This window comes from Lepisosteus oculatus, chromosome 14 (assembly GCF_040954835.1).
Source record: "Lepisosteus oculatus isolate fLepOcu1 chromosome 14, fLepOcu1.hap2, whole genome shotgun sequence".
Classification (NCBI taxonomy): Eukaryota; Metazoa; Chordata; class Actinopteri; order Semionotiformes; family Lepisosteidae; genus Lepisosteus; species Lepisosteus oculatus.
The window spans coordinates 51,542,972-51,555,747 of NC_090709.1; the positions used below are offsets into that span (position 1 = coordinate 51,542,972).

Here is a 12,776-nt window from a genome sequence, read left to right on the forward strand (position 1 = left end):
AGCAGTTTTGATTCCTAATATTTGACCTTAGGTGTGGGAACGGGTCTTTTTTGCAATTTGATTTCCAATTGATCAGCACAGTATAGAAAATAGACCCATAAAGCAACCTCAGCAGTGACAAATGTCACTGGGTCACCTGGGTTTATACGTCGGGGTCCGGTAGTGAAGCTCCGCTCCTGTTTAGCTTCCGAAGCCGTACAGGGTGCGGACCTGGCGCTTCAGCACGTACACCACGTCCATGGCGGTGACGGTCTTCCTCTTGGCATGCTCGGTGTAGGTGACGGCGTCGCGGATGACGTTCTCCAGGAACACCTTCAGCACCCCGCGGGTCTCCTCGTAGACCAGCCCGGAGATCCGCTTCACTCCCCCACGGCGAGCCAGGCGGCGGATGGCGGGCTTGGTGATTCCCTGGATGTTGTCGCGGAGAACCTTATGGTGACGCTTAGCGCCTTCTTTCCCGAGTCCCTTTCCGCCCTTGCCTCTTCCAGACATCTTCTAGTTATCAGCTGTGAACACGACACACACTGCTCATCTTTGATGTATAATAGACATCTTTCTTTGATGTCTTTTATACATCAAAGAAAGTTTTTTATAGGTGTAGAAACTAGTAAATAAAGCCAATGATTTGTTTTAGAAATGTATTATTAAAATATACAATTATTCACACCTTAACAATATGTAGTTCAAATTATACATTATTTTCAATATTGTATTCAAATGTCTAATCATTATAAAAAACACAACTAGTAAACTTCAGTTACAAATTCTAGTAACATGGCAATATATATATATATTAATGACAAACACAAACTAATTACATGAACACGCTAATATTTAACTCAAAACCACATTTCGATTCAAATATAAATTTTTAAAATTTACAACTTCTTTATTTCCACGAAAATATTATTAATGTAGCACAAACGCTACTTTCTAATAAAGACCGAAAGAAACTGTTTGTTTTGTGTCTCATGGTGATCCTCCTCTCGAGACTAATGAAATGTTTAATATGATCCCTCGAGAAAAAAAAGGAACCAATTTCCGCCTGGAATGATTGATGCCCCATCAAACATTTTGTAATATCCCTGGAAGTTTATACAGTAGAATCCTGGTTCGTGGCTTAAATTCAAGTTAATGAGACTAAGGAAACGAGTTGGAAACTTGATGTCGAAGTGGGATTTAAATCACCCATTTCACATTTTACTTCATTGGGCAGTATGCGCCAGAGAGCAATGCCACAGCATCCCTTCGATAGCTCAGTTGGTAGAGTGGAGGACTGTAGTGGAGTCAACAGGGAATCCTTAGGTCGCTGGTTCGATTCCGGCTCGAAGGAAGGTGCTTTTCGTGTAATTTAATCAAAGAGTTAAAAAAGCGAATCTGTTTTATTCAGACATTGATCAAAAGCTCAATAATCGACTAAGCAAAGGCTCCTGTTCCGAATTCAGCCCACGTCTGATTGTCTTGTTTTGGCCAAGATCTGATCTTTGAATTAAGGGACTACACTGTCTGCTTTGTAATTCAAAAATACATACAAATGTCAAGTTTTTGTAGATATAAAGGTGTTCTCTGTTTTCAAAGGATAGTTACTTAATTGGCATAATGATTTGGTATTGATTTTGTATCCTTGTATTATAAAGTTTGTGCTTTCTGTGTTTTTATCGTATTGTGAACTTATTTTTTAAACAAATGCTTACAAAGGCAAAGACGGCACACATCTGTTTATACCAGCGGTGAATTGTACATTTTTATTAAGTACAAGCTACTGTGCACTTCTGGGAGTATAACAGGTTCGATATAAAGTGGCAAAAATATTAAAGGGGAAAATACCCCAGACTGCATGTAAAGCCCTCGTTGTGACTGTTTTAGATAAAATGGCGTACTATGCGCGAAATGTTGCAGAAACACAATCTGATATTTTGATACAGGTAGGCCAGCGCTTCCAAAGCATGCAGGTGTAGAACAGGACTTAATGCATTTTTATACAAAAATTTGTATTCTATATTCTGGTCGCTTGCAGATTAGAATGGCATATGTTTAGCAATAATATTATTTATGGTACCTGAAAGTTTCAGGTTGTTGCACAAAGCTAAGGTATGCGTATACGTGATCTGACAACTGGAATCAATTTCCTGTCGTTAAACTCTGTTTATTTTTAAGTTGAGGCCCAGGATCCAAATCTTCAGTTCTGATTTTTTAAAGTGATATCTTTCCTTCCTGTCGTGAAAGTCACACGATGTGAGCAATTGTTTTTTTTACGTTGCGATCCAAAGAGCCTCAGACGCACAGTCTAACAGTAACCAAACCAGAATGGATTCTGCTGGGAGCCGGGCTGAGCTCATTCTCACTCCCTGTGCTGAAAACAGAATTATTTCTTCCCCGAACATCGTCTACAGATCACTTGTGCGCTTTTAACCTTCTCGCAGCTACGGGCGAGACTGACGATCATGATATGAAAGCACCCGCCGGAATACATTCTCTAACTTTCACAATCGCGACAGACTTCGCTTTTAAAAAAAAAAGTAGATATAGCCCTGAAAAAAGCATTAGCTTTATCAGTTTTTAAATTAATCTATTTTGAATCAAAGTTTGATTTTTTTATTGCATTTTACATTATAATAATAATAATCATCATCATCATTGCTTACACTTATATAGCGCTGTTCTGGATACTCCACTCAATGCGCTTTACAGGTAATGGGGACTCCCTTCCACTACCACCATTCTCCTGAATGATCACAGGACCTCGGTTTTACGTCTCAGCCGAAGGACGGCACCTGTTTACAGTTTAGTGTCCCCGTCATTGTACTGGGGTATCAGGACCCGCATGGACCGCAGGGTGTGCGCCCAGCGACAGAAACCAGATGTGTGTCGGGCTCGGCTGTGAGCAGGACAATGACGTCACGGGGACAAAGTAGAGGAAATCAAAACGGTTCTATAAAAGACCTGTGTCAGCTGTTGGTTTGCAGTCTGGACTCTAAATCCTCCGATCCGATTTTAAATCTCTCTAATACCTGAGCGGCTTCTTCCGAGTATTTATTCGTATACTTATTAGTAGTATGAAGGATGTGACAAATTTATGATTTCTTGGAACAAAATGGTTTTTATTTGCATTCGAAATGAAGCGGAATTTTAGCTTGACACACAAACCCTTTGTCTTTTTTAGATAGTGATTTTTAAACAGATATAAATGTAGAAAACGTGTTTTATTTTAGCACTACAATAGCAGGGTCAGTGGCGTAATGAATAACACGTCAGGACTTCCATCAGAAAATTATACTGTAGGTTGGACTGCCGTCTGGCTTGTTTCGTTTATACCACTTACATTCTTTTATATAAATGAACTCCACCTGAAAGCTATAGAACACACTTTAGGTAAGTTGTCTGCAGCCTCATGCGAATTTCGACAACTTACCCAAAACACTGTACTGTCTGGAGTTCAGCTCCAGCTCTGAACTCAATTGCAATGAAAAACCATGCGTAACAAAACTGGAGAACAGCTGAACTTGTGCTCAGTTCGGTGATGAGGGTTCAGAACTGTCCTTGTTGTAATTAGCACGAACTGCACAGGCTCTGAATCAGACCATGTCAATCAGTCTGATCAGTGTAGGACACGTTAATGTAGAATTATTAATAGGCTTATTAGTTAGTTAGTTCAGGTTTACCCACCTGAACTAATGTAGAATTATTACTTGGTCTGTCTCTTGTTTGTATATAAATGAATGTCTCTGACAATGTAATGTTAGTTTTATGATGTAGGTCAGGCGTTGACATATGCACGAGTATACGAAATGTCTCACTCCTGATTCAACTCATGTTCTATAGGAGATTGGCGACGCCTCCTGTTTCTCGTACAACCATATCAGAACAGAAGACCGTGTCATCCAGCTGTGATTCAAGATCGACTCGCATCTTTATCCCTTTTTTGTTCGTGATCATTATTTTCTTTAGTTATGATCAATATTGAACTTTTTCGAAATGAAATGACAATAATCAAACATGCAGGCAGATTTTTGAAAAGTATTCGGAATTGACAGGGTGCCCCTTTGGAACAGTCGTCAGAAAATGTGAGAAAATGAAAGTTATGTAAGCTCTCACACAAAGCATTGAAGATTGGAATCTGAGTGTAAAAAAGCTACCCGTCTCCCAATGATAGGCAGGGATACACACCATGACTCGAATAGACTCAGCGAACTTTAACACCTATGATATTACGAGTGCTTTGCACGTGTCGAATTTCAAGAAGGAACTACTACAACAGTTGTGGATATAATTCAATACCACCGGCAAAGTCCAATACCGGCAACTTCTGAGAAAATAATGTTCACTCATGGAATTTGGTCTTTGAACGGCTGGCGGGAAAATTCATTTATACTCCTGTTGCACCCTCAGCTGAAACATGTTAAAATAACAACGCAGATTTGTTGGAGAACCTGACAAGAATTATTGGGTTAGCACTGTATGTATTCTGGTGTATTTACTTTAATTTTAATATAAATGTAAACATGCATGCTGTATAATCTATTGTAATTTTAAAATATGTTAGCTGAGGATGCGAGGGGGGCTATTATACCTTGTGAAACACGCAAGGAACTGTAAAAAAGGCTGGTATTTGAAAAAAATTGGCGATCACAAGAAAACCACAATTTAAGTGGTATTATCATCAATATCCTTCAAAATCTATGTTCAAATGAAGGATTTAAAGAAACTATGAAAAAAGCAACAGTAATAGCAGAGGATTTTGATTTTTGCTCTTCAAGTCAGTAGATCGACGTAGAGTTGCGCCCCTACAAACAGCACAAAGGATGAAACCCACCTCTTTCGTTATTGCTATGTTTGTGCCGGTGAAAGTAGCGTTTGTGCTATTGAAAGCATCTCGGAAGATGAAGTTGCAGTCACTTCCACATGTCATGATATCATTAGATCGGACGACAAGAGCTGAAGCCCCCCAGTCCAAGCCAGGAATGTGAGGAAGACGGACATGGAGGAAGGTAGTGTGGCCGAGCGGTCTAAGGCGCTGGATTTAGGCTCCAGTCTCTCTGGGGGCGTGGGTTCGAATCACACTGCTGCCAAATGTTAGTGTTTTAAGACCTGCAAAACGGTCAGTAAAAGTGCTTTTTGTTAGGCTGCAGGAGGTGTTTAGACTTTCTAAAAGACAGGCTTAACATCAAGGCAGAAAAAATATTTTGTTTTCTCAACAAAAATTCTCTTTGGCATGTTCAGCTTTATGTAGGGAACAACATCTGCCAAGATCACTTTTGAGGCAGTGCACATGATAGTGTACCGGCAAGTACAGTACATTCAATATTGGCTGTGGTGGTGAGCTGCTTTTGTCTGTGAAACTTTTAATTCTTCACGCCGAATCGTTGGCAGGGGTAATAGCTTATCTTTGAACAGAGCGCTCCATCAAAAATACTTTGTTCGTGCTCAAAAGAGATCAGAGGATTAACTTCATGAATTCACATAGCATACCTTACAGGAAAGATTTAAAAGGGGAATTGATTGTGCTACCTGATGTTGTTCCTGTGGTTTCTTTGGATACAAAGGTGAATATTCTTTGACGTTCTGCTAGAGTATCCACTGGGTGGGTTTTATCGATTAGCTCAGATAGGTCATCAGTGCTCCGTCTCAGCACTGTTTTTTCCTGTGCTGTCTTTTAAAACATATAAGATCACGAGTTTACAGATTTCTCCAAATAACAACTATACATTTTAACCCAGCGGTTAGCATTCCTTCAATCCAATAGTTTTACTCTAGGTTAAAAGCACCGCAATATACAGAGAGATGATATTCAAATATTTCAACGTTCTGTTGGATTACCTGTATGGAGATATCGCTCAGAATTCCTAATATGATTTTGAGTTCAGTTTTGCTTTACTACTTTCAGAGTCTTATATTGACCTTGCTGAAGCAGAGAAGTGACATAATCACAAATAGTCTTATTAATATTTCAGTTAAATCTTTTTTTCTGTAGTAACATCAGTTGATATTAATATTAGTCCTGATTTATAATTTTTTGTCATGGTTGATCTTAAATAATTTTGTAATTAGTTTCAGTTTTGAAAAATCATGCAGAGAAGCTACCAAAACTGGTAATGTTCATATAGTGTGTAATGCAATAGCAGCATTTTGGGTTGAAAACAAAACGTATATCTTTGTATGAATCCTAACACTTCATAGGCAGCGTTCTAGGACTTCTCGCTTCAGATAAAGTTGTCAATACATCATAGATTTCTACTCAATCAATATCAGCAGTGTTATCACTACCGAACGCTAAATATAGATCCTGGCAATACTTCGTGAGATCTTCGTAAGAAAATCCCAAATACTACGGAAGGAATCAAATTTATATGTTTCTTTGGATCGAGAAGATGATCATTATGAGACTCAAAACATGCCTGTCTTTTCTTTTTTCGAGGACAAATGGATTATTGAGGTGTAAAGATGGGTTCAAAACCAAAATCACCTGCTATCGCTGCTGTTTCTTCAAATCCTTCAACTGATCATCGATATCGAGGAATAATATATAGTTTCTTCAAATCCTTCAACTGATCATCGACATAGAGAAATAATATTATACAATTGTGGTTTTCTGTTAATTGCCAATTTGACTGTAATTACATCTTCGTTTACAGATGTCTTGCATGTATCACAAGGTATAATAGTCGTCGTGCGTCCTCAGTTAAAATGTACGACAAAAGTACAACATTTATGGTTACATCCATATTAAAATGAAGGTAAATATACCAAGATATTAAAATACAATTGTACAGTCCTAACTTAATAATGCCTGTGAAGTTTTCCAACAAATCCGAACTGTAATTTTGAAATATTATAGCTGAGAATGAAAAGAGAGTACAAAGATCAAATTCAATGAGTGAAAATGCACCAGTAGTTCTCTAAACTGAGTTTCTTCCCTGAAATGACTTGCTTGCGAAGCACCAAGCAGCCTTGAACGGATCGCGGAAATCAAATATACAGTACAGATGGATTCAGAGTGTGCTTTCCAACTTTTGTGCAACAATTACCTTTGATAGGGTGGAGTTGTCTTCACAATCTGGGTTAAATAAAAAGGAGTGACGTCAGTGATAAACAGCTTTCCTTCTTGGAGAACAACGGTTGTGTTCCATATTTCGAATTATTTTGGTTTCAAGATCGCAATTTAGTGTGAAACATAAAAGCTAGCTGGATAAGCTTTATTAATTTCCCTCATGGGATCAATAAAGTATCTACAGCAGTGGTTCTCAAACTTTTTGGACCAAGTACCACCCCTAATCCAACCAAAGCATCCAAGTACCACCTACAAGTCATCATCTCATAGGAACCCCAGAAATAAATATTATAATAATGAACTTTATTTGATATAGCGCCTTTAAAGGTGGCTTCTCAAAGTATTTTACAGAAAAAAAACATTAACAACAACTAATAAAAAAGCACCATTTCAGTGAGAGGGGTGAGCCTATTTAGTTGAGCAAAGGAGATGTGAATTAATTTTTAGAGCCTTGATACAATTCACAACAGAGTCTAACAGATATTAAATCATCAGGCATTTTCTTGACGGCAAAGGTCTCGCGGTGGATGTTGTAATGCGTACATTAATTTCTGGAGCAACCTCTCTAATTCGTGCAACTGCACCGTTATGTCGGCTTGTCATTGCTCTAGCACTGTCTGTACAAACTCAGACGCATTTTATCAAGTCGAGGCCATTCTCTTCGAAAAATTCATTCAGAAGCTGAAATATGTGCTCTCCTGTAGTTCCTGTTGGTAGCGGTTTACAGAACAGAAAGTCTTCATGGGACATACCCTCAAACTCGTATCTAACGTAAACGAGCAAATTGGCCAAATCGACTACAGACTCATCTAATTGCAGTGAAAAACATCTGCTCATCTTAACGCGCTCTATCAGTGTACTTTTGATATAATCCTTCATTTCAATAATTCTTTGAATGACTGTGTCTTTCAGGGGGAGGGGGGCAGCAGGTCGAGCTGTTTAGCAGCTTTTTCTCCACACATAATACGTGTCAGCTCTTTTGCCAACGGTAAATAAGGTTCTTCAAAAATAGTGTAGCTTACCTGCTTTAGCAATCCGCAAGCTTGCATTTTTCCGCGTTTCTGTTTTTATTTCCGTATTTATTTAAAGTTTTTATTTCATGCGCATGGGAGCGAAACACAGAGACGCTTGGTGTATTTTTCTCAAATTCGAACAGTTCTTAAATATTTTTCTGTTATCACGCTTTCGTGTGCTCACAAGATTGCCTGCGTTCGTAGCACGTATTTCTATGCATTCCTGTGTTTACAATGTTGGCATTGTTCCAAAATCACGCACATTCTCCTTTCTCCCTATTTGCTGGAGATACAATAGCTTTTTTTAAATACAATTGGTCACTTGCATCCATAGCACGCATTCCTATAGAGTGGTATAGAATTACAGAGTATCTCTTGTGTCCACTGAAGTATTAGCATGCACTGTATCGTAGTACGTAGGCTGCGTATTCGACACTGATCTACAGTATCTATAAATCTCTTACACGTCATTTACAATGACTTTTCAACTAATAGCCCGTGCAGGGATCAAACCCTAGCTATTGGTACAGTACGAGTTGCGTAAGGCTCTGTAACGCGCAGATGAGAAACTAACCTCTACTTCTTCATTATATACACAGTGAGCTATATATGCGAGCTTACTGCCTCCTACGGGCTCTGTATTTGATTGCGGTACAAGACCGGCCGTGGAGATAAAGTGAGACGGGTGTGTACATTAAAAGGCTCATAGTGTCCCTGGGAGGGCTCAAACCACCACCTTTTTGGTTAACAACCGAACCACAAAGACTCATGTACAGCTTAACACTTCTCGGTCTCAGTGAAAGTGATACACTCCGTAAAATTTCCAGAGATTCATTTATTTTTAAAGGAAAATCACCAACAGCGGCCGAGATCTACTGGAGTTTTTTCATTCTAAACTGCGATTTCTGAAGGGTACTCTGTGAAAATACGAGTTTTGACGAGAAGGGATGGACATATAAGGTCAAAAGGCTTGGGGAATTGAACTTTAAGGTGAAGACTGCGGGTTCAGTAGCAGCAGAACCTGATCAGTATCAGTTGACTCCGATATACTTTGAAAATGAACTTGGGGATTTAGAGTCAGACGTGCTACCGTTGAACCATGGGGTACTTAAGTTAAAAAAATAGGGGAAAAAAATCAGTGTTCCTGGATCTGTAATTGAGAACAACACCTGCACAAGAGCTGCGCAGGAAGAATAAAATGTGGTCTGGGATGAAGAGACTCTCTTCGGAAGAGCGGCGCTCTTCACAGGAGATTTTTTTGTGTGAAGTCGATTTGTCTCCTTTGGGAAATTCAAAGGTGCTGATAGCCGTGGCGCAAAGGTAGCATATCTGACTCCAGATCAGAAGGCTGCATGTTCAAATCACATTGAGGTCTGCTGTTCGTTTTTCAGGTTCTGCTCGTCCTAAACACGGAATTCACACCATGTAGTTGAGTTCTATCTGTACACCACATAGATAATCTAAACAAAATAGAGCCCTACTGGACATACAGTTAGGATCTCACACAGCGAATACCCTTGAACACAAGAGAGAAGGCACAGTTCACATCTGCGAAACATCACATCCGTCTTTAGAGACAGCTACATCAGAGAATGGAATCCCGGAAGTTTCAAATAACTTCTTTTAATACAGGTTCAAGCAAACCTGAAAGTTAGGGAGTTTCCGGACACTTTTGTTTTATTAAAAAGTGTCTGAAGCCTGAAAATGTAATTTGAAAAAAAAAAACCCGCTATTGGACATTAGCAGGTACTTTTTGTAACGATTTGCTATTTCATGCTGGAAAACAAAGGAAACAGACCCAATGTTTGCTTTTAGGTGCGGTTCATTACATAATAGACATCTATTACTGAGGAGCTTGAATAAAATTTACACGAGCCAGGTAGAAGTCGAACCTACAATCTTATGATTCAAAATCAGATGCGTTATTTATTAAACTGCTGGTATTTCACATAACCGGAATTCCCCCATAGTGTGCTCAGCGTCGCTACTAGTAATATACCGCCCCGTCTAAAATTTCAAAGTGAGAAACATGTGTTTTCCGATTTTTTATGATTTTTAAAATATTATTTCTTTAAATCAGACAAAGGGTTTGTTTCGCACTGGAATTCCGATTGATTGAGAATTCAAAGAAAGACTGTTTTCTTCCACAACACCGTATAATTAACACATCCACCAGACTCTCCAACTTCTCCAGACCTTGCTGGGTGAGCATTTACTCCGATAAATTAGGTTACGTATCATGTTAAATCACCTCTTCTCAACACAACATTTCCTGGTGTACGTTTTCTCTATGAAACAAATACATTTTTTCCCTTGCACGATTTCTCGTTTTTTTTATCAAAGCGTACAGAAATAAAAAAGAAGAAGAAATAGTGTTGCAAAAGAACTCTGTCGCCCTTGGGAGATGTCAGACGCATTGGACATGAAAAATGCCAGATAAAAGCCAGTTCTCTTCGTTTCTCAGTGTCGGGGCTGCTACTGTATGTAAAAGAGGCAATTTGCTCTGAGAGCAGGTTCAGCGCTTTCTGAACACAGATGTCTCAGAGCGGTGTGTCCAAGTGGCTGTAAAAGGTGATGGTGGTCCTGTCACCGTAGCTCACTTGGTTAAAGTGCCTCTTTATTAAACAAAAGAACCGCGGTTCAAATCCCAGCCGTGTATTTCTTCTTATCTTGTAGTACAGAACGTACCATTTTGGGCACTCCCAAAGGGCTTGATTTCGTTTAATGCATGTGTTCTTTTCCCTTCTGGAAAACTTGTTTTTGATGAAATTCACACAGCTTGCGAAACATGAAATTCAGTTCTTGGTTATCAGTGCAGAAGAAATATTACCGGCTGGCAAAATAAACGGTAAGAGATTTTTTTTTTTGAGCTGAGGAAAGACTCTGTGGAACAATCGGTTATCGCGTTTGGCTATTAACTGAAAGGTTGGTGGTTCAAGTCCCCCCAGGGACGGCTTTCTTCTGCGATGTAAACATTGTTTTACATACTGTAGGTCGATTGGATTTCTCAGCTAAACCATAGCCATTTTAATATTTGTAGGAAATGCGACTGTTCAACACGTGTCAAAAATGTCCAATAATGCCCAACATCGCAACTCCCCAGAAAACCATATTTACCCAAGAAAAATGATCGTCGAATCGTCATTTATACTCCCGTCACATCCTCTGCTGAAATATTTTAAAAATACAATGCGGATTTGTTTGAGAACTTGACAAGCATTGTTTTGTTAGCACTGTGCAGTTGGATTTTGATATTTTGACATTTATCTTAATTTTAAACTGTAAATACTGTACAATCTATTGTAATTGTGTTGTAATATTAAAATATGTTAGCTGAGGATGCAAAGGGGTGAAAGGGAAAGGTCAGAGGGTACAGTAACAACAAGGTTAGGACTGGTGGAGGTGGTAGGGGTGTTGATGGTTTTTCTCTGTAGAGGATGATTGAGTTTTTTATCCTTCTCTGAAGTGAGAAACTGGAAGAGTGTAGTTGAGAGATCTGATGAGGTTAGTTATAAAAGGAAGTTGATGTGGAGCTGCCGTAAGAATCCCTTAATGTCTTTGATGTTGTCATCAAAGATAAACTGCAGTAAGCAAAGATAAAAAGAAAATTATCTTTGCATACTGCCCTGTCTTTCTAACACCTGAAGAAGGCTCCACGGCCAACACGTCGTGTTTCCTTTCTTCTCTTTTCAGCATGGAATAACCCTTTACTTGTTCCTTTGCAGCCTACGCATGCTGACGCAGCTACTCACCTGATATTTAACATTCTTATAATCACAACTATGAATGTCCACTGTGGGTATTTATTCCATGAGTATTTATTCTGTCATTGAAGCATATTTTATGTCATACCGAAGTGTCATAATCACTGAATTTATTTTTTCATTTAGAAAGTAAGAAAATGATACATCACTATGAATTGCATTTAGCCTGTTCTGATCTAGATTTTCTATATACTTTAACATGCCATGTTCACAATGTCACAACTCAGAAATGCAACAGTGAAGTGTTGTAATTACCAATGTACATAGTGTTGGAACATTGAGATGTTTTGGTAATGAGGAAGGAGGGACATGCCATGTTCACAGGGTCATATTTAAAAAAATGGCACAGTAAAATTTCCTAAAGTTCAGGATTTTGATAGTCTGTTCCATTGTCTCTCACACCTCAGTGTCAGAATTTTTAGATGTTTTTATAACCAGGGGATAGGTTTATAGCAAGAAGCAGAAAGTGCCATCACCAGTTGCTCATCCTCAGTTAACCATATATTCTCATATGCCATGTTCTAAATGTCCCATTTATTTTAAAAAGTTCTTGTAAAATGCAAGATTTTAAGACTTTTTATGATCAGAAGGTAAGGTTGTGGTAAATATGCAGAAAGTGCCTGTGAACTTATGTTTTACCTTTGTCTTATTTACTTATTGTGTTTGTGTTATTGTGAGTTTTGAAAATTGGTTTACAATTTTCTGAAATGTGTTTCACACAAAAATTCTATTTGGATAGTCACTACTTACATATTCCCCTTTACTGAGGATAAATACAGTAATCCATCCCGATTAGTACTTTTAAAAATTACTGTAAAGAGCCATCTACAGGTGAAAGGCGGCATAACATCACAGCAGCAGCATTTAAGGCAGAAGAAGAAGCTGGCGAATAAGAAGCCAGATTCAGCCTCGTTAATGCAATACTATTGGGTGAGGTGGAAAAATATTTCT

The 12,776-nt window shown here is 38.7% G+C and overlaps 1 protein-coding gene and 2 non-coding genes across 3 annotated transcripts; 2 read left to right on the plus strand and 1 right to left on the minus strand.

Moving 5' to 3' along the window:
• Window positions 1-180: 180 nt before the first annotated feature.
• Window positions 181-492, minus strand: LOC138242698 (histone H4 type VIII-like). The gene has a single exon (XM_069198257.1). The coding sequence runs from the start codon at window positions 490-492 to the stop codon at window positions 181-183; it is 312 nt and encodes a 103-aa protein (XP_069054358.1).
• Window positions 493-1,245: 753 nt separating this feature from the next.
• trnay-gua (transfer RNA tyrosine (anticodon GUA)) lies at window positions 1,246-1,333 on the plus strand. The gene is given in 2 exon segments: window positions 1,246-1,282; window positions 1,298-1,333. It is a non-coding gene; the product is annotated as a tRNA-Tyr (tRNA).
• A 3,654-nt stretch (window positions 1,334-4,987) lies between these two features.
• trnal-uag (transfer RNA leucine (anticodon UAG)) lies at window positions 4,988-5,069 on the plus strand. The gene has a single exon. It is a non-coding gene; the product is annotated as a tRNA-Leu (tRNA).
• The last annotated feature ends 7,707 nt before the right edge of the window (window positions 5,070-12,776 follow it).

Coding starts and splice junctions, on each gene's coding strand:
- LOC138242698 (XM_069198257.1), bottom strand. CDS start 492: ATGTCTGGAAGAGGCAAGGGCGGAAAGGGACTCGGGAAAGAAGGCGCT.